The sequence below is a fragment of the Schizosaccharomyces osmophilus genome, chromosome 1 (genome assembly GCF_027921745.1).
Source record: "Schizosaccharomyces osmophilus chromosome 1, complete sequence".
Taxonomy (NCBI): Eukaryota; Fungi; Ascomycota; class Schizosaccharomycetes; order Schizosaccharomycetales; family Schizosaccharomycetaceae; genus Schizosaccharomyces; species Schizosaccharomyces osmophilus.
In genome coordinates, this window is record NC_079238.1 from 3,475,531 (window position 1) to 3,501,477 (window position 25,947).

Below are 25,947 nucleotides of genomic sequence, written 5' to 3' on the forward strand. Positions count from 1 at the left end.
AGTTTCTCTTAATGAAATGAAAAGAAGAGCAAATCAAAAGACACAAGAAAAGATGTGAGTACAGTGTTTATGTAAGATAAACGCACAAGTAGCAAAAACTTGAAGTGAATATTGGAGAAAGGAAATCTCAGAGAATCTTCAAGCTTGTTGCTATAGCTTTCCAAATGGGTTTTCGTACAAAAAGGTAAGAAAACGAACTATAAACTCTTTTGGGGTTCGTTTGTTATTATCCAAAGGTAAATCAGAATGAGAAACCGAAGATGAATGTTTGACAAAATGTGTAGCAAAATCACCAAATACAAAAGAGTCAATTAAAATGAACGAATGGAATGCAAAACTTCAAATGAGCCAGCAGCGTCTTAGTAAATCGCACTTCTTTTAAACGAAGTGTGCAAGTAAGACAAGTAGAAAGCGAAGGGGACAAGAAGAAAAATTTAAGAATTGAAAATTGAGAAATTAAACTGCTAAAGAATAATGTTTGAAAAGGGATGAATGATATCCAAAAGACAAAGAGACAACCAAAAATCCTTGAGGAAACCCGCGAATAAAAAGACTGAATTCAACTTAATCCTTGAGATATAAATGGTAACCACTATTAGGATTGTAATAAAAGATCTCAAAAGAAAGAAAGAAAGACTATTCAAATGATCAAAAGTTATGTCCTTACGCAAATCACACGTGAAGAGAACGCGCAAATAAAAGCACTGAATAAAAGTATTAAAGAGAAAAAAAATAGGAAAAATAAAAATGAAAGAACAACGCGACGAACAATAACTGTTCTACCCGTTTCAAGTATTAGCGTTCAATATGTTATAGGTAAATGAAAGAATCTCCACCAACATTGGACTACCCTGTCGTTTGTTGGTATAAATTCACAAAGCGATCGGGATAACGAGGATAACCGAGGTAGCAGTAAAAAACAGAGACGTTGTGAAACACTTCGTGTTAGAAAAGAAGGAAATTTCCGTATATATAATTACTAATATAGAATGAATAATTATGCTCTATGATTCTAATGGATATGCTATTTATTTTCATGTGGCTTGTTCAAAAACTGGCGCTAAGATGGGCATGTTTGCATTTGCTTCATCCTTGCCAAGCCACAGTAATGAAATAATAAATAAATAAAATAACAAAATAAAATAAAATAAAATCAAGAAAGAAACGAAACGAAAATAGAAAAGAGGAGAAACAATAAAAGAGGAATTTGGCAAACTGAATATATAATTCTTTTTTTAAGGGTTTTTTGTTGTTTACAATGCTTTCCCAACCGTATTGTATGTCAAGTGATGATTTTTTTTTTTCTTTTCCAACAAGAGAACCTTTGTAGTTTAATGCCATGAAACCAGCCGAAAGTCGTTCATAAGGTGCGTTGCTTCCTGAATATAAAAGTCATTCTAGCATTTGTAAAAGGTGACAAGAACAGAAACACAAATATTGGAGGAAAGAGGAACGGGAAGATGAGTATGCATTTACGGATTCCGATTGGACTCAATATCTGTCTTTTGTTCATCCGATAGTCCTCGCCAAAAATACATACAATTTTTGTATGTACCTTGCTTGTCATGTGGATTCACTGAAGATATGCTGAGATCCTGCGGGAGAGAGGAATAACGATTATTCCATCGGCATACTAGAAAGCGAAACACATCACGGGTGAATACGAGGTATTGATCTAAGCCAACAAGCGCTGTGAGTGTATGTACCAAGCTATGGTGATGTTTGTTTGGATTCCGAGGCACCATTCCTTGACTTGTAGGAGCAGAAAATGATTTATACTTTTGAAACAGCCTATACTCAGCAGTTGTCATGTTGTGAGCCACTTGCCATAATTGAGTAAAACTTAATGAGAAGATCCAAACCCAATTAATACAAACGATAAAAATAGAAACGATGACAAACATATCTTTCAGCATCCATTCACAAAACGTACCGCCAACAAACAGACAAGTATACGATTTGTACTTTTCCTGAATAGGAATCAGCGACAAGTATACAAAGCCCGTGTAGCAATAGAGAGGAATCAAAAAAACAAGTGATAAAGTGTAAATAAGAAAGGATTTGTGGTTTTTCATGCCAACACAGTTGCCAATCCAGGGACAATGATGATCATACCGATAAACGCAGCGGCCACAAGAGATACAATGGAAAGATCTGTTTGGCTTCAATTGAAGACACTTTAGGCAAAAACTATTTTGATCGAAAGCATTTCTGCCAAGCAAATCTTCTATACATTCCCTTCTTTGCGTCACACCGCCGATTGTAGGAATATAACCGGGATCCTGAAAGGCAGAAATGACATAGTAAGCAATGCAAAAGATAGAAAGAATTAAGAAAGATCCAAACAAAACGAAACTTTCTCGGTAAAGGACGGGTAGTATATTGATACATGCATGACTCCAAACCCAAAAAAAGATCGAAGAAAACACGCCAGCTAGGAAGGGAGTTTGAACGAAAAATGAAGTTATTTCTGTAGATGACTCTATATAAAAAATAAGGAATTTGGATGACAAATAGAGACAAACTGGAGCTAAAAAGATGGATAGTATGACCGGGCAAACGCTCATGATAAAAAGCGCAACCCCAATAATAGGAAAACAAGCTAGAAAACATAACCAAAAGTACGTCCTTTTAGAAAATCGATGGCTGAAAAGAATAATCTGATATTTTTCTGCTGGTTCGTTCGCAATTACTTGGACTTGGAACCCATTCACAATCAAGGCTTCTTGAAAAACTTTAGATACTCCAAGCTCCAAAGACAAAGACCAAGGCGTTTTCAATTGACCAGACAAGTTCGCAACAGCTGTTGTTTCGGATAAACCACATTCTTGAAGGATCAGCCTCATGCATTTGGAGTTTGCTCCTACCAAAGACCAATGTAACGGCGTCATTTCTTCACTATCCGTTGCGTGAACATCGGCTCCCCATTTCAGTAGACAATTGGTTACCATCTCATTGCCATGGTAGACAGCCCACATAAGAGGCGTATGCTGATTTTCATCTGGAGAGTCGACTGGAATATCCAAATGCAGAAGATACACCACCAAAAATGCATTAGAGGAGTGAACAGCCAAATGTAGACAATGAAACCCTTGGCTATCATGCATCAACGGATCACCACCTCGCTGAACCAAGTAATTTACCATTTCTACTAATCCTCGCTTCGCAGCCCAGTGAAGAGGGGTTGCCCCCAAATTTCCAGCAGTACTGTTTATATCGATGCCATTCTCCAGCAAGTAATTGCAAACTTCGAATTGCTGATTCAAAGCAGCCCAATGGAGCGCCGTCGCTCCTCCTTCATCTTTATCGTCGATACTAGAGATTCTAGCTTGAATATCATTTTTTATAGATTCAATGTCACCCTGACTTGCCGCAGCAAATATATTCCCCATTTCGTATAGCGGTGTATAGGAAACAACCAAGCAAGACTGTAAGAAGCCCAAACTCAAATGAATTGTCCTCCTATTGTAATTTCAATGTGTGAAAAAGAAAATAAAGGCTACCTTTTTCGTAATTGTGTTACGTTTCTAGTGTTGATCAAATTCACTGTGTTTTGGTAACTTTGAAAAGTCCGCTAACATTCAATTCTCACTTTGGCTTCCCGTATGGTTTCCAATTCATACATCAAAAGACAAAGATAATATCGGTTGACAAAATCTACTCTCTTGAAAATACTTGCTTGCCATTTTCCATCGTTTCTCAGTGGTAAGTTGTTCAACAAAGCGATAATGTCATATTAATTTTCAATATAGATTTATGAAAAATAACCTTATAGGAGAAAAACATCGGTATCCATTCTATACTTTTACTCATTGCTTATTCTATCTGCACACTACCAGAAAGCAATCGCCATTAAACGCTTGGTTAAGGGATCTTTTCTCTGATTTTTTATACAAACGCAAAATTACACGTACTTTTGTCTTTAGCAATTCATACTGAGCATACCAAGGAGTTGTTTTGATTGCAGGAATTTGTCAGTGTTACAGAAACCGAGTCATTACAATATATAATTTCTTTCCTTTTGCGTTCAGCTTTTGGTCATGAATGTTCTTTTTCCTTACATTTGATAACTAACTAGATTTTTCTGACATAAAACATAAGAGTAAACTTGGAAAAATGACCATGCAGAATTTCTGTCGTGGATGTGGCCATACATTACAGTCATTAAATCCAAAAGCTGGCGGATTCAAACGCTCGCTCAAACCTTCAGTTTTACATCTGAGCCCTCAGACTTCAAGATGGAATTCTCGGAGAAATGAACAAAGTATCTTTGAAGGTTCATTCTCCAAGTTAGATCCTAAATTTCAAAAGCTTTTTCCTAAAACACCTTCAGTTCCTATTGCTAAAGAGAAAACCTTTAATACTCATCTGTGGTGTCAAAGATGTCACGATATAAAGTTTTACAATCGCTTTCAACAAGAAGATTTGTTGCAGGAGCCTACAGCCACGCTGACTGAAGTCATAAAGGGTATAAATGCTGATCCGAAAACCGCTCTGGTTCTTCAAATTACCGATGTTAGTGATCTTAACCCCGATCACTTTATCTCAGCTAAAACGCTGACGGATTTCCCTGTATTTCATGTTTTTAGCCATGTTGATACTCTCCCTCGTCCTAATGCATCTTGGTTATTCCAGGCACTTGGTTTGGTTCCCGAAAACGCGATGCTACTAACAGCACGTGGAAGCCCTACAGAAACTATGAAGGAACTTCTTACAAATATCCAGCGGTTACTTACGCCAGGTGGTCATGTATACATAATTGGGGAAGCAAACTCTGGTAAATCCAGTCTTATTCAAAGCTTTGCTCAGTATGGAAATGGTTTGGTGAAAGAATTATCAATGGAAAGTTTTATTCCAGGAACGACATTAAAATCTATGCCTTTTTCGGCTTCAAGTTTTGGAAGTACCTTTACTGGTCTAAAAGATGGCAAAGTGATAGATACCCCAGGGTATTCAGGAACGTTAGGGTCTTTATTACCTTGGATAGACTCGAAAATATTTAAAGAGCTGGTTCCTAAAGTCCGTTCACGCAAAAAGCAGCTTCAATCCAAACCACTTCAGGTGCCGATTTACTCTGCCCAGAGTATTTTATTTGGAGGCCTTGTTCGTGTTACACCAATGGAAATTTCAGCTGAGGAATTCGTCGACATGGAGCAAAGACAAGTCCAAAAAAACCAAAAAATAAACCTACCGTCCAATGACAAAGGTGTCTCTTCATTTCATATTCCTCCTTATATTTCCCACCCAGATTATAATGAGCCCTTGCTGGCTAAAATTTTTACTAAAATACCTTTTCACATCAGCAGCACGGAGAAAATAAAAAAACTCGAGCAGAAATGTTCAGAGAACTCTGCGATACAGCTCGTCACTCGTGCACCCAGTAAGCTACTGCCTTCGTTTCTCACATATATACAACCCAAAAAACTTCACTCACATGTGTATGACTCTTTCTCGAATGGAGAATTATTAATTCACAATTTTGGTTTCGTTTCCTTTGATACTCCTCGGCCGTTCAAACTACTTATTGAAGCTGTGAATCCTCTGGCTGTATCATGGAGACCTTCATCTTACATATTGGAGACCCCAAAGTCAGCTTCCTGATTTTACTAATAATAATTTTGATTGCTATAATAATTTAGATAGACTAATCGTAGAGACCTGTTTAGTGGACTTGGAGTTAAAAATGAATATCATCATGTTAGCTAGACATCTAGCGTGAGAAACCAACACAAAGTAAATATTTGTTTAAAAAACTACTAAAAAATATATCTGAGACAATAGTATTTTCCAGTGAAACAGAATTCCGTATAGCCTCCTTACATCTAAAAAGCTGCGGTAATTTAGTCTGTGCGCAATTTTATCCAAAGCCTAATGGATGCCAACTTGCAGCATTGTCTGTCGTCTGATCAAGCTTATTTATCTCAAATATCGGAAAATCAATTAGAAACTAGCATTTCTAATACCACGCTTTCTCGATATCAGAATGCGCGTGAATTACTGTCCTTGCGTTCGGGTTCAGAGGCAGCAATAAGTAGATTTGGCATTGGCTATGCAGGTTTTGGAAATGGATGGACCTCTACTAAATCAAAAGTTGTCTACCCTAACCAAAAAAAAAGAGTGCGAGGTCGGTATTGCTATTCATTCAACCGGAGGACAAATGGGACCCAAGCTGAATTACCAGTGGATTTAGTACCAATAAGACTGGAGATTGATGCAGATAGATATAAATTAAGAGAATCATTTACCTGGAATGCATACGATAAATGTATTCCTTTAGACGTTTTCGCCGAGCAGCTATGTTTAGATTATGACATTCCTCCGAATCATATGCATATGGCACAGAATATATCAAAAAGTATACAGTCCCAAATTCATGATTATCGGCCTATTCGACAAGCTCTCGATTCATCTTTACAAGCCAAATTGGACGACTCTTACCAACGGCGGCATCCTTCATTTTCAGAAGATGGGATTTCTATAGACGAATCACCGCAGACATACAAAGAAGAAACTAATAACGGTGGCACGGATCTTCGTTTTTTGGTGAATCTTGATATTACGATAGGACGTTTAAACCTCGTGGATCAATTCGAATGGGATTTATTTTCATCATCTGGAAGTGCTGAGGAATTTGCTTCAGTCATGTGCTTTGACCTTGGTTTAAGTGGAGACTTTTGTACCGCAATTTCTCATTCTATCCGAGAGCAATCGCAAATGTATTTGAAGTCCCTAGTCTTGATCGGTTATACATTTGATGGAAAAGAAATTGACGATGAAGAAATACGATCGTTTATGTTACCATCTTTAAAGGAAGCACTTCGCTCGAATGATATGAATGCAAAGTCCTATTCACCGATGGTATATGAACTATCTGATGCTGAAATGGAACGTCAAGACCGTGGATACGATCGTGAAGCTAGAAGGATGAGAAGACGACAAGGGCGTGCAAAGCATGGTGTGGCTCTTCCTGATTTAAATGACATCCCAAAAATACATAGAACGTCTTATAAAAACTCATCGGTTCCTTTTGATGACGACTGGAACCAAACGTATGCTGATGCAATTGCACAGAAGCAAGCAACACTCGACTATCAAGCCTTCATGGCTCCAATGAAGGAAAGTTTAGTCCTCAGCTTTAAAATATCTCCAGAAAAACTCAAAATGTCTTTGGATCGTTCCTCAGGCTCTTCTAAACTCATGCCTTCATTCTTGCCGCAAGCATATCCCCCTAACACTTCTCAGCTTAATTATCCCGCTATTCAGAATGAACTTTTAAATAATTCTACAGTTAACCCATATTATAGTTCTTCTTTGGCTTCGCCAAAACCGACTGAAGTTCCAACGATGACCCAAACACAAGGAAACCCCTTACCGAACTTTGCCCCAGATTGGGTAAAACATTGTGTTGAAGAAATAAACTACAAATATCCTAATGAAAAGTTTGATCTCATGGTAAAACATGCTGAGAATCCTGCTGAGCAGATTTTTGTGCGGATTCGTTGCCAATACTGCGCTAATGATATTTTTTCGGCTGGTCCTGGATTATCTTTTGGAAACTTTGAAATTCACTTGCTTTCTAAGACGCACCAGCTAAATAAAGAATCTCAGATGCTGCTATAATACAAAAACTTACGAGTGAAAAGTTTGCATTTTTAAGGCCTAATGGTGTCGGATATCTGCACGTCCCTTGTAATATACGTTTCTTCTTCTGTGAATGCTATCACGATCAATGCATAATTATGAGTTTAACGAATTTTTACATCGGCTGTTTTTTTTTTTTTTGATTTTCTAATTTTGGAGAATGGAAAATGATTTTCAAAAAATAATATAAAAATACTTTGGCATAATCTATACGTACCCTATTTAAGCTGTTAACCTTCATACTGAGCAGATAGATCTCACATTATTCTTGAACGGAGGAGTTTTCGGCGCAAATATATAAATTTATAATAGCTGAGAGAAACAAAACAAAAAGAACTCTTTTTATTTTCTTTTTTATTTAGGCCATATGATGGTGTACCTTACCTCTCGTTATTTAGATGAACACTGACCTGACTGAAGGAACTACGAACTCCCTTGGTGCACACGACTGAGCTGGTTTTCTTTACGATGGATTTGAAACCGTGGAATCATGTAACAGAAGCTCATCAAGCTTCCATCTTAGAAGACATAAAGGCTATTGCTGAAGCAGGAGAGAAAAAATCAGTAGCAGACCGCGAATTGGCAGCAATAAGCAAAACGAACAAAGCTAATCATAAAAGATCGACAGATTTAAAAAGGGTTAGAAAAGAAGAATCTGAAAAAGAAGAAAGCAGTGATTCAGATTACTCACCGCCAGGTAATGCGAAACGGAAGCAAATCAAGGATAATACTCGTCCGATACACGTTGGAAATGAAAAGCCATCGTTTATGATTAAGGAAGAAACATCAGATAAATATGCAAGCAAACGATTAAGAAGGAAATTAGGAAGAAGCCAAGAAGAACAAGACGATTTTTTGCCTTGGACCGCTGTTGACGACAACTTCCAACCTATTGGAAGCCAGGAAGTCGGGAAAAAAGTAAGAGAGCCCGAGGAAGCTCCAATATTAAAAGAAAACATACCTCTTCAGGAAAGTCAAGTGAAGGAGAATACAAAAACAAAGATTCCTGCAGTAAAATCAAAGTTCCAAGGAAAGTTAACCTTCAAAGCTAAACCACCTTCTGAGGAAAATCAGAAAACGGAGGGCATTCGTTCATCAGATATTCGCGAAAGGAAGCCAGAGGAATTGGAAACGCGTAGTAATTCAAAGAGAAGTGAGCTGGACCCCTTCACTCAGGAGTACACATACAGATATAATAACGATTTTTGTTCGGCTTGCCACGGATCGGGTAATTTTCTTTGTTGTGAAACTTGCCCTAATAGCTTTCATTTCAGTTGTATTGATCCTCCTATTGAGGAAACGAATCTACCGGATGGTGCTTGGTATTGTAACAGTTGTCGCTATAGATCTTTATACGGCGAAGGTTCCGATCACGAAGACACGGAAGACAAAATAAAAAAAGAGCAAAATTCTATGGTGAACGTTTGGATGCGTCTATGTACAGAAGTTGACTCAAGCAATCCTTCTCAGTTTCAATTGCCATACTCGATACGATCTTATTTCCGGGGAATTGGTATCGGTGTTTTTGGTGAATACTTGGAAACAGATATAATAAAGCCATCTAGAACAGGACGCAAAAACATCATGGACGATATGGATGCATTTTTGTTGAGAGATCGGAATGGAGCACCTGTACGTTGTTATCATTGTCAAAGTTCTGTGCTACCATCTCAAAGCATGATAGTGTGCGACTATTGTTTGTCTTACTGGCACCCGGATTGCCTTTCTCCTCCCTTGTCTACTTTACCTTCTAGCGTAAGAAAATGGAAATGTCCAAATCATGCTGAGCATGTAACTCCTCGATATCGATTGCCGAAAAGAGCTAAAGTAATTGATGTGGGATTACCCCGTGGCTTTAAAAATAGGGGTAACATAATTATTGATGATCGTGAAGACAGAGAATCGATTCAAACTATTCAATGGCAAGGAAAAATACGGGTTGTGCCTACGAAAACCTTCAAGTTGAATTTTTTGGAACAAATAAAGGACAATATAAATTATATGGAGAAAATGTATAGGAAAAACGAAGCGGTTTGTCTAAAGATTCTTCCGCAATTAGCTTCGTATGCTTCCCGAGATTGCGAATTTCCGTTAAGAGTACTTTCTGATGTTGCAAACAACAATCTTGGAAATGATGATTATGTGCTGGCGTTGCGAGATTTACTGCGGATACTTCGATGGGATCCTTCTAAGCCTGTTCCCCGTCCTTCAGAGCTTGTGGATCTTTCTATACGCCATTTAATATAGGCTGGCCTTGACGATTATCAGCTTGACTTCCTATTTAACTACTATTTAATGACTTGCAAGAGTGGTTTAAATGGAAATAAGCATGGGTATCGTCGAGTGTTGTATTTTGCTTCTTAAAAAGAAGAATGCGGGCATTCTTCCATGGTCAGGATTGGAAAACAGCAGAATGTTACATGATTTACAATTCAAGTTTCTTTTATACAAGCTAAGCTATGTATGTAATGTAGTCAATTTAATTGGCGAAAACAGTTTTAATGGTAGTAAGTATACTAAATCATAAACTTATATACGCAGTTATTTAAACAGAACATTTTTAATGCATAAAGGCCGAACCAAGTGACTATAATCGTAAATATAGTTGATGATTTCATTATTACCATCAAGATTAGACATTGTAATGTTGAAGCTTTCTTTTTGAAATTTCCTTCAAAAGGTGCTTTTGTTCTACTATTAGTAAAAATTCCATTTACTAGAACGTTTGATACATAATCATGGGCTTTCTTTCAAACGCAACTGCTTATATTCTACCAGGACGATTACCTAAACAACAATTGCTGGATTACCATGCTAAAATCCTTCATCTTGGTGGTAAAACATTGTTAGAACCTACAAAAGCAGAGTACATATTTGTGAATTACGTACAGTTGGGACGAGTACGGCGCGAACTGAGAACTTTAGGAACGTCCCTTGAAAGTTGTAAAGTTTGCAAATATGTGGTTAATATATCTTGGCTGAACGAGCCAAAACATCCACTTTCAGAGAACCACAGCAGTGTTTTATGGTATAATGCCAGAAAGTTTCAAGAAGAGAAGCGTCGGTTATCTGAGGAAAGTGAAACCAATGATAATTCTAAGGAAAACGAGCATCCCATTAATGAGTTGAGGGAGGGCTCCAAAGCGGAAATAGAAGCCTCAGAGGAATGTGAAAATCAGGTATACCCTACGAACAGCACGTTTCCGTATGTGTTAGAAATGCCACGTTATGCTTGTCAGCGCAAATCGCCATTGACTTGTCTGAACCAAGATTTTGTAAGCGCTCTAGAAGTACTGAAATTATGTAGAGAAGTTAATGGTGAACCTATGCGAGCTCGCGCATACGGTATGGCTATTTCTTCTATCAAGTCGCTTCCGGTCAAAATTGACGACGGCGAGTTTCTTACTAAACTACCTGGCTGTGGTCCTAAAATCACCCATTTATGGAGAGAATTTTCAACGACGGGTAAATTGAAAGAAGCAGAGCGATATAAAAGTGACCCAGCTGCAAAGGTCATCCGACTCTTTTACAACATCTTTGGGGTCGGAGCGGCTAAAGCTCTTGAATGGTACCAAAAAGGATGGCGCACAGTTGAAGAAGTACAAAAGCACAAAGAAAAGTTTACAAAACAAATTCAAGTTGGGTTAGGATATTACGAAGACTTTACGAAAACCACAACCATAGAAGAAGCTACAAGTATTTATAAGATAGTTCTTGCTTCATTACCCGATGCCATCAAAGTACATTCTTGTTTGGTAGGAGGTTTTCGACGAGGAAAGCCAGTGGGTGCAGACATCGATATGGTCCTTAGTCCTTCACCGACTCATACAACTAACCATTTATTAAATGCCCTATTAGAGACTCTAAAGCAAGAATTCTCTTTCAATATGATCTCCATTCAAGAACACTCCTGCGGTGGAAAAAAGGGGTATGTTGTTCTAGCAGTTATATTGTCACCAGAGTCAAATATTCACAGGCGAATCGATATTATCGTCGTTCCTCCCGCATACCTGGGCTCCGCCGTTTTGGGATGGAGTGGCGGTATCTTCTTCCTAAGAGATTTAAAAGTTTACGCAAATGAACGCCAGCTTAGTGTCGACTCATTCGACATTATTGATCTCAAAACAGGCAAAGACATTTGCCCTACGACATTTGACGAATGGAAGGATCCAGTTTCAGCAGAAAGGGACGTATTTCATTTGCTTCAGCTTGATTACATCGAGCCAAGATATCGAAATACTGGCTAAACTTCCCAACACAAACATATGAAAGAATTGCATAATTCTTTTACCATTTTAATAGTCAGTTTTGGACCTTTTAAGTGAATTTTAACGGAATTTTCATTTCTTCCACATTTGATCGCACTTTTGTTTACTAACGCTGCTCGAATAAGGCAGAAGTAACATCGTTACCTGAAAAATTCTCTCGTGTGACTGAGAAAAGGCCAGATATATATATACATTGTGGTAACTAAACTTCAGCCATATTCCTAAGCACCAGAAAAACACATACCTTTGGAAAAATAGAACCAAAGGATTTTTCATGTTTGAGATATCGAAAAAAAACAGAACAGTGCTTTTTAGTAAAGTTTACGAAGTGGCCACCTAAAGGAGCTTAAAATACCTTGGTTTCAATTATTAAGTATAAGTGACTTGTTATGCGATTTCAAATCTAAAAATAAGTCACGAGCACCGACCGCTGTCAAAAAAATAAGTTGAGCTAACTATATATTACCGGAAAACAAGAACAATTATCTGAATTAGACTGAAACGATACCATGGCGACTATCAATATTAGACGTGATGTTAAGGATAGCTTTTATCGTTACCAAATGCCCAAGCTGCAATCTAAAATTGAAGGCAAAGGTAACGGTATTAAAACGGTCATTCCTAATATGACTGATATAGCCAAAGCTTTGGGGAGACCTCCTTTGTATCTAACCAAGTTTTTTGGTTTTGAACTTGGAGCCCAGACTACCATTGTCGCTGATATGGATCGTTACATCGTTAACGGAGCACACGATGCTACTAAGCTTCAAGATTTGTTAGATGTTTTTATTCGTCGTTTCGTTTTATGTGCTTCTTGCCTAAATCCAGAAACGGAATTGAGCATTAATAAGAAGGATCAAACCATCACTTATGACTGCAAAGCTTGTGGTTATCGTGGAGAGATCGACGGCAGACACAAGCTTACGGGTGTTATCGTAAAAAATCCACCTGCTAAAAAGTCTCATAAACACAAAAAGGCTTCCCATCATGGCGAGGAAGACGATGTTGCCGAAGATGAGCTTACTCGTCGTATTCGTAAGGAAGCTGCTGAATTGCCCACTGCCGAAACAATCAACGAGGAAGACTGGACTGTCGATATAAGTGAGGAAGCTGTGCGTGCTCGTGTTCAAGAATTGGAAGGTAATATTGAAAATGTGCTCACTTTGAATGATTCACGTGGAGAGGATGATGAAGCCGATGCTCGTTATGATGAATTTGGTCAATGGTTGGAGTTACGACTTCCCATGTCCGACGTAGACATTTACAAAAAAATGAAGGAAGAAAACATTCATCATAAGAGCAAGGCAATTGCTGTTTTGGTTCAACGTATTATTCGCCCTCCCTTCTTAGGCCAGTTTGAAAAACATGCTGCTCTTTTCAAAAAGCTTTGCAATACTGATAAACATGAGCGGGCAATGTTAGGAGGTTACGAACGTCTCATTGAGTCGACTAAGCTTCAACATTTGGACTCTGTTTCCAAGGTTTTGTTGGAAATTTATGAAAATGACTTGGTTTCTGAAGGAACGTTAAAAAAATGGGGCGCCAAACCTAGCAAGAAGTACGTCAGCCGTGAAACAAGTAAGAAGATACAGGATTCCGCTCGTCCTTTTTTGAATTGGCTTGCTGAAGCCAGCGATGAATCTGAGAGTGAAGACGAGTAAACTATGACCAAGGTAGTTGGTCTTTCAGATTTTTAAAAAGCTAAGGTTCTGCAGCCTTACCTTGGCTACTTTAAAATAAGATAGGATTATTGCTTGATTTACTCTTAGCCATAATATCTGTTTTTTTTTTCATTGTCATTGCACATTATGTAGTAGGTTATTGATTGTTGAACAACTTTGGTATAGCAAACTCTAGCACAAGGCCAATGTTTAGAGTTTTTTGAAGCATTTTTTGTATTTTTAAAGCAGTGTCCTCGTTTATAGGAGTATTTCCACATGCAATGGAGTTTAATTGAACAATACCATTGGGAAGGACTGAAACATTGGCGATGACTGGATCCACGTTCGAAAGTTTATTCAACTCTTGATATTGAATATGAATCACAGGATACTGCTTCATAATCAGGTTTAAACGTAGAGAGGCTGTAGCGGTAATTCTTGTAGAGGAGAGTTTTACATTTTCGAAAATAGTCTGCAATGTCAGGTATTGGCGAACATATTGGAAAATACCAAGAATTTGCCGAGGATGACTGTAGGGAATCCTGTGGACAGAGCGAGAAGGAATGTCAATTCCTCCCAGGTAAATAATATGGCTTTTGTTCATAGACGGATAGCCCGCAGTCGTTTGATTCGGGAGATTGAGCTGCGTGTTAGAAACTGTTTGATTATCGAATGAAAATGCTTACCAATGTTTTGTAGGGAAGAAAGTTTTCAGATAAATCTAAGTCGGTGATTTGAAGAAAATCGAGTAATGATTGTACACCAAATTCTGGAAACACTATGTGATAGTCCTCAAAAAGAAGCTCCATAGTAGCTGGTATTTGTGTCATAGTTGTTTCCGGTAACCAGCTGACTTCACCTGAAGTCTTTAAGGGCGTCTCAGCAACTAAATTAGACCCATAAAGGGCGCATGGTAAGGAATTTGAAGGCAATTCATTCATAGATATTTTCGCAGTATATAAAAAATCTTGATGTTTCCAAAAAGCCAATTGAAGTCCTAAGTTCCCGTCATTGTCGTTCAAAGGTTTTCCCTCTGCGCTCATTATAATTTCCGTCTCATCATTAAATGCCTGAGTGTTTAATCTAGAAGTATAAATTAAACTAAATGTAGATTTCAAAGTTTCCAAATATTGAAAACAACTCTGTTGAACAGATGGTGAACAGCGATCAAGCATTGCTAACAAAGCAACATTTCGTTCCAACAAGGTCGTATTGTTTTCGTGAATGGCGCTCAGTAAAATCTCTTCTGCACCCGTATTCTTGTACTGTTCACCTGTAGCATCAGCAAAAGCCAAAGCAATCCTTATATCTCTATACGTTCCATGGGTTGGGATAATTACCTATTTGTACTCGTTAGCAAATACAAATAATAATGGATCCAAATTGTCCTTTAACTGGGGAAGAGTAAGCAACATACATCGATGAGAATAATTTTCCCTGCAAGGCTAAGTAACACTTCATTGGGATTTGATGTGTCCGAAAAGACGTCTAACCGATACTTCTTTGCCAGGTACTCGAATCCGGTTACACTAATATCATTCCAAGGTATAGACAATAGGAAAGACATGCAATAATGAGTCAAGTTTAATTCTCCAGGATTAAGAGGACTTTGCTTAAAAGGAATGCTTGAAAGAATATTTGGTGGCTCCATGGTTAATATACACTCTGTAGAGAATTAAAAGTAAATGGAATATCCCAAAAAAAATCGGTTTAGACAATCAAATAGAAGATGGGATCGAAGAAACAAAACTCAGGTATCTGAATCAAAAAATAATCCGTGCTAAAGTAGACGAATGATATTTAATTATATATTTCTATTTTACAAAGCTGAACGATTGGAAAGAAGCCAATAAATTGACTGCGTGTCGTAAACAGGTGATCGATTTCGTAAACTGTTATAAATAATAAAATTTTGACTTTCAATAGTAAAAGGATGCTAATATATGCACTTGGAAGGTACAAATACTTGTCTAAAGCTCAAAGGACTGACTACAGCTGCGCGTACGGGTAGTTGAGTTCGCAACACATTCCATATTAATTTTTACCACACACTAGTGGAATAAGGATTAACCAAAATACTGCATAATTGAGGAACTGAAGCGAATTTAGAGACAGAAACAATTAATTTGTTTCAATCTTACCCTTAAATAATTCCTTATTTTTGGGGTTTGGTATTCTGAGAAGCAGCATCATGATGAACAACTTCCAGTCCACCAAAACCGTACCCCATAATAATGAAAATTCAGAAACAAATTCAGAAACATATCAGTCTTTTCGAAAAGTTCCTAAAATGTTTGGTATTAATAGTCAAATGCTGAATGCTTCAGATTACAAGAACTCAGCTTCACTTTCTGGCAGCATGGAACCCTCAAAACGATCAAGCTATAGCAGTTCTATGACAGATACAGCTTCCTCTACTCATACTTCAAATGCGAATGGCAATTCAGCTTCTGACTGGGGCCAATCTGGAAATTATTCCGATCCATCTGGGCCTAAACCGTCTGGTATGTTCGCGGAATCCCAGAATCATCTTTTAAATGCATCTTCTTCCTTGCAAACGAATGGTTTTCCGCGCACAAGTTCTGAATATGAATCTTTTTCCAAGAATAGCCCTGGATCTTCCTTGCATCGTCTATCAAATCTAAGCATAAATAACAACAACCTTCCTCATGACTCGCCTTCAAATAATACTGGGTCCACTGTTGGCTCTTCCTCCCATCGCAGGGCAACTTCTATCACAAACGCTAAGGGATTGCCTCCTTCTGTTTCTTTTTATAACAAGTCTACGAAGCCATTGGATTGGGGTTCAGTAAATAACGGAACCAGTTCTACACAGGATACACCGAATTATATAGGAATGGCATCTCCGAATGGCAATAATCCTTCCTCAATGCATTCTCCAGTATTACCGAGAAAGACATCGGGCATTTGGCGTAACACGGGTTACCCTTCTCGTAACTATCCTTCTTATAGCAAATCTGGAATCCCTCCAGTTCCTAATTTACCTTCGTCGTACGAAACTCTAGGAAGATATCAAACACCGTCTGCTGGTAATAATTCCTTACCTAACAAAAATAACCCTCCAAATATCGATACAGTGTTTCATGAGCATCCCCCATCTTCTTCCACTTTGAACACGGCTTTTTCTGTCAATTCTCAAGCTCCTGCTCACAATACGAATCAAAACGGTGATCATGCACATCCTCCTACCAGGTTGAATACACTCTCTAATCTCAATTCCACTAATGTTCCAACTTCCATAGCCTCTGGCAACGCTGCTCCAAAAAGTCCGTTTTCGGGAGAGAAATCGTCTCAAAATCTAGAAGCTCTCACACCCAATTCAAGGCAAGTACATACTAGCTCTCATCGAAAAAGCCAAAGCTCCGGTCGTCCTTCTCCCAAAGGGAAGAGTATAAGCAGTCAACCAAATTCAGAAAGCAAGCAGATAAAGTCATCTGGGAAAGAAGGAAGATCCTCTCGAGGTGGGTTTTTCAGCAGACTTAGTTTTTCACGAAGCTCGTCTCGAGCAAAAAAAGCAAAATCGAAAAATGAAGAAGCTCCCGAGGTTCCTTCTATACCCCAAGAATATCTTAAAGATGGGAAAAAGACGCCTACTAGGACGAAAAGTCGAATGCAGCAACTCATCAGTTGGTTCAAATCTCCTAAAGACAAGCCAAATACCTCTTACACTCCTAATTCTTACTCTCCTCCTCCACCCCCGGTCCCTCGACTTCCTTCTACTCAGTCCCAACTGTATAACGCTAGAAATCGTTCCGAAGATTATGTCCCCCCAGTACCACAAATACCTTCGAATTTCACTTCTGGTTCGAAAGAACAAGGCAATCAGCAACGAAGTGTTTCCTATAATCCCAAACGAAGCTCGCTTAATAATGATTTACCGACAAATGAGCCTACTCCGGCTACTGCTCCTTTAATGGAACCTTTAGACAGTAAGTTTGCTGACCTTGCTATGAAAGCGATAAACAGCAAGCGTATAAATCGGTTACTTGATGAAGCCAAAATAATGCAATCCCTGCTTGATCGTGCTTGTAAAATTACACCGGTAAAGAGCTCCGATGTCTTGCTTATCAATACTGCACCTCTTACTCGGTATGAAGAGGAAGAAATAAAAGCTTATGAAAATATCTACTTCACTGGTCTAAGGAACGTGGATAAATCCAGATTAGTTGACGAAACGTCCACAAATTATGGCTTTGATGATGAACGAGGTGATTATAGAGTTATTTTGGGGGATCATATTGCCTATCGTTATGAAGTAGTTGACTACCTTGGCAAAGGAAGTTTTGGCCAAGTACTGCGATGTATTGATTATCAAACAGGAAAACTGGTTGCTTTAAAAATTATTCGAAATAAGAAACGATTTCATATACAGGCGCTGGTTGAAACAAAAATTTTACAAAAGATTCGTGAATGGGATCCTATGGATGAAGCTTGTATGCTTCAGTATAGTGATCACTTTTACTTTCGCGATCATCTGTGTGTTGCTACCGAATTACTGGGAGTGAACTTGTATGAGTTAATTAAAAGTAACGGATTTAAAGGACTACCAATTGTTGTTATTAAGAGTATAACAAAACAGCTGTTATTATGCTTAACTTTGTTGAAGCAGAAAAATGTTATTCATTGTGACTTAAAGCCGGAAAATATTTTGCTATGCCATCCTTTTAAGTCCCATATCAAAGTTATCGACTTTGGGAGTAGTTGTTTTGAAGGAGAATCTGTATATACCTATATTCAATCTCGATTTTATCGTTCACCGGAGGTCATATTAGGGATGGGCTATGGAACTCCTATAGACATGTGGAGTCTTGGGTGTATTCTTGCTGAGATGTATACGGGTTTTCCGATTTTCCCTGGCGAGAATGAACAAGAGCAACTAGCCTGTATTATGGAGATTTTCGGTCCACCAGACCGTTCCATGCTTGAAAATTGTTCAAGAAGAAAAGTGTTCTTTGATTCTTTTGGAAAGCCTAGACCCTTTGTTTCTTCAAAAGGAGTGAGCAGAAGACCGTTTGCAAAATCTTTGCATCAAGTATTAGAATGCAAAGACATATCTTTCTTGAGTTTTATAGCTGACTGCCTCAGATGGGACCCGGAGGAACGGATGACTCCATTTGAGGCAATCCAGCATGATTTTATTACTGGAAATCAAGATCGCAGACCGAATACAGCTCCTGCTCGTCAAAAGATAGTGAAGAGTCCTCCTACATATCTAGAGTCACCTCCATCAAGGCCGCTGCCCAATCTACCCAATAATGAAAAGACTAGTGATCACGTCGATTCACATGCCTTTGGGGTAAATGGTCAAGTCGGGAGTACATTACGGGTACCGGTTAAAGACCCAGATGCATTTTCAAAGGTGAAGAGTCCCGTGGTCTCCGATAATATGTATTTCTAAATAAGACGTTGGATAACGTAAGAAATCGGGCTCAATCTTGTTATTTAATTATTTTTCATCAGTTTTCATTTGTTTCATGGTTCACAACTAATCAGTTTCACACATTTTTTCCTTGTCCTTCTTTTCTTTTAGCTTCTGATTACATTTGGCTGTACATATATATATACGTGTGTGTGTATATATATATATATATATATATATCACTAATTGCGCTACATATCTAACCTGGCTGGCAAGTTCGTGGATGTATTTTCTATTATTATTTTTTTTCCTTCTCAGGGCATCTATAGACGATTTATACTTAATCAATATCTTCCAAAATAACGTTAATAATGAAAGCTACTATTCTTAATCTCTGGCGATGTTGCAGCGAACATGTGCATTTACTTTTCGTGATTTTCTTTGTGTTCAAAACACAGTTTATATTAAATATGCGCTCAAGTTCGCGAATGTTGGATTTTTTTTTTAAAAAGTTATAGAAGAGTTAAATAGCAATAATAATACATGAAATTCGTTGACATGATTGTCATTGCCAAATCACTGAATTATCAATTGGAATAAGAAGAGATTACTAAAACTGGTCTGAATATAATTTTGCCATGAATCAAATTAGTTTCAACAATGTTTTACCTCTTGGCCTCTTCCAGCCGAAGCCATAAAATTTCAGTTCACAAGAAATCAATTCCATTTAACATGAAACAAAACCATCAGCTCATATACATTTAAACAAAAGTGATAACTCGGATTTGTCTTGTGTCAATTCCACTGTTTATTTACCAAATAATGTGACGCGCGTACACTTCGCTATCCTAGTTTGACCTAGAGGGCACGCTGCTAACGTGCGCCTAACTATTAAAAAAGTTTTTGTAAAAAAAACCGGGAAAACTTAGCTTGAAATTCCTGTAAATACAGTGGGAACGATGAGAATAAATGCTTTAACTGCTAGTCATAAGAATCTGGATAAGAAATAACTTTCTCGGCGATTTGCCTAATCAAACATATGCACGAAAGCATAGGCATAACAATTAAAGTAAAGATATATTATTTATCATAAACGAAAAAATCTAGTGAATCCTGTTTAAGTATTATGTCCTCGAAAGGTCAGTCGACAAAATCCGGAAAACAGGGAAAACCATCGTTTTTTCGAAAGTTTTTTGGAAATTTATGCTGCTGTTTTCAAGGCGCACCAAGTGAGGATCATAATGAAAAGGTTACTACAGTTTCCAATTCTAGAAGGCCATCACAGTCGCCTACCCCCAATACGCCTCGTAGGTTAAGCCGTACGATTCAGAGCTCAGATTCGGATACGCATACGCATGGGACTGGTCAGGCACCTGTGCATGTGTTTGAATCTCCCACTCCTGCGCGTACTTCCGTATCTTTAGAATCCGCGTTTAGTCCCAGTAACGGCAGTGAAAGAGACGTTGCTGAAGATGCAGACTTAGAAAGCAACCATGTTCATTTTCATGAGCAACCCGTTGAAGTCAGTCCAACTCCTGAGATTCCTTTGCCCGAAGTTAAGCGGTATGGTCCTGGACAATATCTCCTGCCTCCAATTGCCAAAGAAGATGAAGGCAAAAAATGCCTCATTTTAGACTTGGACGAAACCCTTGTCCATTCATCATTCAAATACATCGAGGCTGCGGATTATCTTGTTTCCATAGAGATTGACGGCTTATTTCATGATGTTAGAGTTGTGAAAAGACCGGGAGTCGACTTATTTTTACAACGAATGGGCGAAATTTATGAAATCGTTGTCTTCACTGCGTCTCTTGCCAAATATGCGGATCCCGTCTTAGACATGTTAGATAATTCCCAAGTTGTTCGACACAGACTTTTCCGAGAGGCTTGTTGTAACTATGAAGGAAATTTTGTTAAAGATCTTTCTCAACTGGGCAGAAACTTGGAAGATGCGATTATTCTTGACAACTCTCCATCAAGCTACATCTTTCATCCCTCTCATGCAGTTCCTGTCTCTTCTTGGTTCAATGACATGCACGATATGGAGTTATTAGATTTAATCCCCTTTTTAGAGCAATTGTCTCGGGTTCCCGATGTTTCCACGGTACTAAACTTGCAATTATAATTATAATAATTCTCCTATAAAACTCTGCAAGTTCTTATGATCCTTCTTTTTGTCATCCTTAATATGATGTTTTAGTTCTTATATGGACATCGTTCCAGCTGTTTTGGTGAAATTTAACTCGCAACATCCCAGCTTTTTAATCCCTTCTCTTACCATACCCAAATTGGTAATATATATATCAATTCCATAATCTTTTCCTTTACGAGATTTGCGGCCATTAATTGATTTTGTTGCCTTCCTACATTTACAATTTAACACAACTTGATGATGAAAACACACTTTGATTATTAATCTTTTCTATTTTCACGTTTACAAACAAGATGAAGGCATGCGCTATGCGACAGGTCCCAAGCCTATTTCCTGATGGTTTTTGTTCATTTAATTCATGTATCATAATAGCATGGAAACTCAGGAAGTATAGTATAGATCGTGCAATATAATCTTTTTCTTCCGTCTTTTACATAATGACATGTACTTACGCACTAATCGCAGTATTCATTATCTATTCAACACAGAAACGATATTATATATAGAAAAAATAAAATCCAACTAGTCAACAAAACTCAGCATGCACTTTTGGCTTTCATGAAACAAAAAAAAGTTCGTTGAAACAAAACGAGGCAAAAAAGAGAGAACATCAAACGTATTCCAAATTAGAGTTTCTTTACCATTTCCTCGTAAAGCTTCTTAGCTCTAATCCAGACGGGTGCGTTATTTACGTCCTTCAAAGCAAACAAGCTTGGAAGAAGAGCCTCACTGAAAGCTTCGGAAGATTCCCTAGGAAGCAAAGTGGGAAGATGATCAATGGAGATTACCTCAAGAGGCAAAGGTCCCTCGATTCCATCAACAGGAACGGTTGGGTGATCGAATGAAGTGTTCACATTGTAGATGGGGATGGGGTTGTTAGGATTGGTAGTATCGCAGCTAACATCGCATACTACGCGCAGCTTGCGGCCAGAGACGTTAAGAGAATCAACGGTGCAAAATTTGGGGATGGGGGCACTGAGGTAGATACAGTTTACAAAAATGTCAGATTCAGTGATTTCACGGAAGGGACCGCCCTTCTTGGTCTCATTGATATCCCAACGAAGGATATCCTTCTCAGGGATACCAATTTTCATGGCCAAATCGCAAGCACCGCTACCACATCGTCCGCGAGCGCCGATAACCAGGATGCGAGGATACTGGTTATTGTTCTTACGGAGAGCAAGACGAACTTGACGAGCAACATGACGAACAAGAGTCTTCTCGTTGGGGAATGGACGGACAGAACCAAAAGGCTTCTTGGGATGCAAGATTTGGTGAGCCCAGACCAAATAAGAAAGGGCAGATCCAGCAAAGCCTGCATGGTAGCCAAAAGCAGCAACACGACGGCCACTATCGTCTTGCAAAAACTCCAAATCGTATAGGAGACCGTTGCCCTGGGGAAAACGCGACAAGACTTCCCGCCAACCTTCTTGGTTTTTATAGCAATGAGCGAATTGGATATGAGTATGATGGAGAGGACTGTCGTCATTTTCAGGAAGCTCCTTCAAGCCGAATATATAAGCATTACTAGGTGCGTTTCTCCATGATCCTTCAGGAGCCATTTCGAATCCTGCACGCTCAAACTCAGAATCCTTGAAAGCACGCTGAGAGGAGCGCTCAATAGTGACATGGAAGCCAGCATTCGCCAACTCCTTTGCAGTCGTAGGCGTCAAAGCGCTACGCTCTTCCAAAGGCTTACTTTCGGCGCGCAACCAAATATGAGGGCCAGACATTCTTATTAAGCACCAGAAATAAAGTTCCTTCTACTGTTGCCTTACGTCCAAGAAATGAGAGACTTCAAGCTTTTGTAACCAAAAACTTATTGTCCAAGGTGGAAGAAAGATAATTAGTTTGATAAATAAATTCCTGTTATGCAAGTCCATCACCAAGATACCGTGCTTACCTTCCAGCACTCTATATGGTCCACGAAGGATTATAGAAGCTACGCGCTCCAGGCATAAAAACCTTTCATTTGTTTTAATGTTTTAGTTTTAAAAGAATGGAGGAAAAAAAAGACGTACAGAATGAGCAATTGAAGGAATCCATGTACTTAAAATCGGGATATCAAGAAGAACCATGCAGTCTACAATACTACTTTGATCAAATGGCAATGTGTTTGACAGTTACTTCGCAAATTCGACACTATTACCGGTATGGAGATTACAATAAATGCAAAGGAGCATTCACAGACTTTAAGTGGTGTTTGTCTACAAAATCGAAAAGCCCAGAGGAACAGCAGAAAATGTTGCAACAACGTCGACTGGATCAATGGGTGGAATTACGAGAAGGACCAAACAGTGAAGATATTTGGAACGTGCGGACCCAACCAAAAGATTAGCTGTTTTTACAAAACGTTGGGATGCGCATTCAAAGCAACTTGTTTTAGTATATGGTTTAGGTGTAAACTACCAGAGCGTGGACAATTCGTGTCTAGACGTGATTTCTTTGGATCCGTCTCTCTGGGTGTCCTTCCAAGGCAATTTCTAAACAGTCAAAATTGATGTGGAGAGTTGCATGGATCAAGAGGAGAAAGAATATGATAAACGGTGATTCATACGAGCTAAAGATTTAGGAAGGATTCTATGAAAAGATTTCTTCTTATAATAAGAATGATTTCATGATTTTAACCGATCATGTGCGTGTATGTGTCCTATTAAATGGGATCAAGATTCAAACAAACATTTCACCTGAGGTAAATCAAATAAGCAAAGAATGTCTCGTCTCGCGTAAAAGGAATCAGAGAGAAGATTAGCAATTGATCAAATGATTTCAGCAACCGACCAAAATGTCTGGGTTATGTAAGTAAATTAAACTCGTCATCATTTTCCAGTGTGCGTTCTTGAGACTTGGCTACTGTTGGATAAATAAACATTTTCTGTTATTGTTTCAGCACATCTTGTTTCACTTCCACTTTCATATAGACTTGAACGTTCGAAAGGAAAGGGAAATCAGAGCAGCCCCTTTACAACTGGACTGCACCTTGACATGCATCTTGCGAAGCGTGCAAATGCCTCACAGTACTATGTGCAAGTCCGTTTCTCCTTTTAAACAAACAAACTCAAACTCATGATCAAGAATCCATGGCTAACCATCCATGATGTGAAGCTTTACGCTTGCATATCCATAGTTTCTTACTTACTTATTAGAATGAGGAATTAGTCGTTTTTAAAGATCCTTGACGCTAAAAATTCACACTTTTTATTAACATTTTTTATTTGCTATGGTGGTAGAGATTCGGTGAAAGGATACGTTGTAGGTCATACCGTGCTTTCATTTGGAAGGAACTCACAACTAGCAAGTTGCAATTGCACTGTCAAGAAGAGATTTAAACCATTTGAATTCTGAACTTATAAAAGGGAAGAACTTACTTTTACTTAATTATTCTCAAACCACCGGACTTCAGCTAGGATCGCGTATCAGGAACTTCCATCATTGAAAGTGTGTATTGTCTTGATAAACAAGAAGGAAATCCCCTTTTTTTCATAATAAGTTTGCTAAAGCTTGTTTTCCTTTTTAATAAACTGAAGGCGAAAGCGACGAATTGAATGCTATGAACTTCGACGAGTGGCAGCGAGTGGAGGAAACAGCAATTGGAGACAAATGTCTTCAGAAATTGGATGAATTAGAAACAATTTTATTAGCTACCAAGGATGCATGTATTAGAGACCCTGGAAATGTGTCGAAACAACTCACGGGTTCTTGTACAAAAACAGAGCAAGTTTTTGATGATATGAAGAAGATGGAAAAAAGATTCAACTCTTCTATGAATAAATTTGGAAAAGCTTTAGATCGGAAATTCAATTTTAACCTAGAAGATATCAGCTTACATTCTTCGTTTGAAGACAAGAAGAATGAGCTAAACACTGCATTGGCCTTGCATTTTTTTCGTCAGGGAGAGACTGAAATTGCTCATTCTTTTTGCAAAGAAGCCGGCATCGAGGAGCCGCCCAACATGGTCCAGGCATTTACACTTCTCAACACAATTCTTCAAGGAATCCGTCAGCATGATTTACAATTTGCAATCGACTGGGCGCTTCAATGCCGCGGATATTTGGAAAGGAAAGGAAGTAATTTGGAGTTTCTTTTACATCGACACCAGTTACTGAATGAGTATTTTCAGACACAAGATGTTTTAGCCGCTATCCATTATTGTCGTACGTATTTGACGGACTTCCAAGACAAGCACTTGAAAGAGATGCAAAAGTTAATCGGTGCTTTGTTCTTTAGTTCTAGAAGTGCTAGTGTCGTTTCTTCCAAAATGAATGGATCCCACAAAGGTCGTTCCGAACAACATGAAATAAACCAACTTGCAAATGATATTCCAGAGGACTATCGAAAAGTTTTACGTCTGGACTGGAAGCACTTAGAGTTAATTTTTGTGCGTGAATTTTGTGCTGCTTTAGGCATGTCTCTAGACTCCCCTGTGGATATTGTAGTAAATGCCGGCTCAATTGCTCTGCCGGTTTTATTAAAGGTGTCCAATATCATGAAGCAAAAGCATACTGAATGGACTTCTCAAAATGAATTACCAGTGGAAATTCATTTACCCACAAATTACCACTTTCACAGCGTTTTTACGTGTCCCGTCAGTAAAGAACAAGCTACCGAAGAGAATCCTCCCATGATGATGTCTTGCGGCCATGTCATTGCCCAAGAAAGTCTACGACAACTGTCCCGAAATGGCTCTCAACATTTTAAATGCCCCTACTGTCCAAATGAAAATGATGCTGAAAGCTCTACTCGGGTTTATTTTTAATGAATTCTCTAATTTGATCGCTACGATTTGTTTTCTTAAGAAAACTTAATATTATGATATAACTATAAACAGAAATAACAAAGAAAGAC

The 25,947-nt window shown here is 38.4% G+C and overlaps 12 protein-coding genes across 12 annotated transcripts; 9 read left to right on the plus strand and 3 right to left on the minus strand.

The window, feature by feature from the left end:
- Positions 1–1,472: 1,472 nt before the first annotated feature.
- akr1 (palmitoyltransferase Akr1) lies at positions 1,473–3,392 on the minus strand (the record flags this gene model as incomplete). Its single annotated transcript, XM_056180382.1, has 1 exon — positions 1,473–3,392. One exon carries the CDS (start codon positions 3,390–3,392, stop codon positions 1,473–1,475), a length of 1,920 nt encoding a protein of 639 aa, XP_056035854.1.
- Positions 3,393–4,116: 724 nt separating this feature from the next.
- Positions 4,117–5,601, plus strand: gep3 (mitochondrial GTPase related protein Gep3; the record flags this gene model as incomplete). Its single annotated transcript, XM_056180383.1, has 1 exon — positions 4,117–5,601. The coding sequence occupies one exon, from the start codon at positions 4,117–4,119 to the stop codon at positions 5,599–5,601; it is 1,485 nt and encodes a 494-aa protein (XP_056035645.1).
- A 270-nt stretch (positions 5,602–5,871) lies between these two features.
- snf5 (SWI/SNF complex subunit Snf5) lies at positions 5,872–7,620 on the plus strand (the record flags this gene model as incomplete). The annotated part of the gene is made up of 1 exon (XM_056180384.1): positions 5,872–7,620. The coding sequence occupies one exon, from the start codon at positions 5,872–5,874 to the stop codon at positions 7,618–7,620; it is 1,749 nt and encodes a 582-aa protein (XP_056035646.1).
- Positions 7,621–8,109: 489 nt separating this feature from the next.
- On the plus strand, positions 8,110–9,888 carry cph2 (Clr6 histone deacetylase associated PHD-finger protein Cph2; the record flags this gene model as incomplete). Its single annotated transcript, XM_056180385.1, has 1 exon — positions 8,110–9,888. The coding sequence occupies one exon, from the start codon at positions 8,110–8,112 to the stop codon at positions 9,886–9,888; it is 1,779 nt and encodes a 592-aa protein (XP_056035647.1).
- A 491-nt stretch (positions 9,889–10,379) lies between these two features.
- pol4 (DNA polymerase X family) lies at positions 10,380–11,888 on the plus strand (the record flags this gene model as incomplete). Its single annotated transcript, XM_056180386.1, has 1 exon — positions 10,380–11,888. One exon carries the CDS (start codon positions 10,380–10,382, stop codon positions 11,886–11,888), a length of 1,509 nt encoding a protein of 502 aa, XP_056035648.1.
- A 530-nt stretch (positions 11,889–12,418) lies between these two features.
- tif5 (translation initiation factor eIF5, Tif5) lies at positions 12,419–13,570 on the plus strand (the record flags this gene model as incomplete). Its single annotated transcript, XM_056180387.1, has 1 exon — positions 12,419–13,570. One exon carries the CDS (start codon positions 12,419–12,421, stop codon positions 13,568–13,570), a length of 1,152 nt encoding a protein of 383 aa, XP_056035649.1.
- A 157-nt stretch (positions 13,571–13,727) lies between these two features.
- med1 (mediator complex subunit Med1) lies at positions 13,728–15,221 on the minus strand (the record flags this gene model as incomplete). Its single annotated transcript, XM_056180388.1, has 3 exons — positions 13,728–14,213; positions 14,257–14,910; positions 14,988–15,221. The coding sequence occupies 3 exons, from the start codon at positions 15,219–15,221 to the stop codon at positions 13,728–13,730; spliced, it is 1,374 nt and encodes a 457-aa protein (XP_056035650.1).
- Positions 15,222–15,761: 540 nt separating this feature from the next.
- On the plus strand, positions 15,762–18,989 carry pom1 (DYRK family cell polarity protein kinase Pom1; the record flags this gene model as incomplete). The annotated part of the gene is made up of 1 exon (XM_056180389.1): positions 15,762–18,989. The coding sequence occupies one exon, from the start codon at positions 15,762–15,764 to the stop codon at positions 18,987–18,989; it is 3,228 nt and encodes a 1,075-aa protein (XP_056035651.1).
- A 1,087-nt stretch (positions 18,990–20,076) lies between these two features.
- psr1 (RNA polymerase II CTD small phosphatase Psr1) lies at positions 20,077–21,075 on the plus strand (the record flags this gene model as incomplete). The annotated part of the gene is made up of 1 exon (XM_056180390.1): positions 20,077–21,075. One exon carries the CDS (start codon positions 20,077–20,079, stop codon positions 21,073–21,075), a length of 999 nt encoding a protein of 332 aa, XP_056035652.1.
- A 653-nt stretch (positions 21,076–21,728) lies between these two features.
- lys3 (saccharopine dehydrogenase Lys3) lies at positions 21,729–22,835 on the minus strand (the record flags this gene model as incomplete). Its single annotated transcript, XM_056180391.1, has 1 exon — positions 21,729–22,835. One exon carries the CDS (start codon positions 22,833–22,835, stop codon positions 21,729–21,731), a length of 1,107 nt encoding a protein of 368 aa, XP_056035653.1.
- Positions 22,836–23,101: 266 nt separating this feature from the next.
- SOMG_01599 (DUF3128 family, c22orf39-like protein) lies at positions 23,102–23,440 on the plus strand (the record flags this gene model as incomplete). The annotated part of the gene is made up of 1 exon (XM_056180392.1): positions 23,102–23,440. One exon carries the CDS (start codon positions 23,102–23,104, stop codon positions 23,438–23,440), a length of 339 nt encoding a protein of 112 aa, XP_056035654.1.
- A 1,212-nt stretch (positions 23,441–24,652) lies between these two features.
- On the plus strand, positions 24,653–25,858 carry gid2 (GID complex ubiquitin-protein ligase E3 subunit Gid2/Rmd5; the record flags this gene model as incomplete). The annotated part of the gene is made up of 1 exon (XM_056180393.1): positions 24,653–25,858. One exon carries the CDS (start codon positions 24,653–24,655, stop codon positions 25,856–25,858), a length of 1,206 nt encoding a protein of 401 aa, XP_056036823.1.
- Between the last annotated feature and the right edge of the window lie 89 nt (positions 25,859–25,947).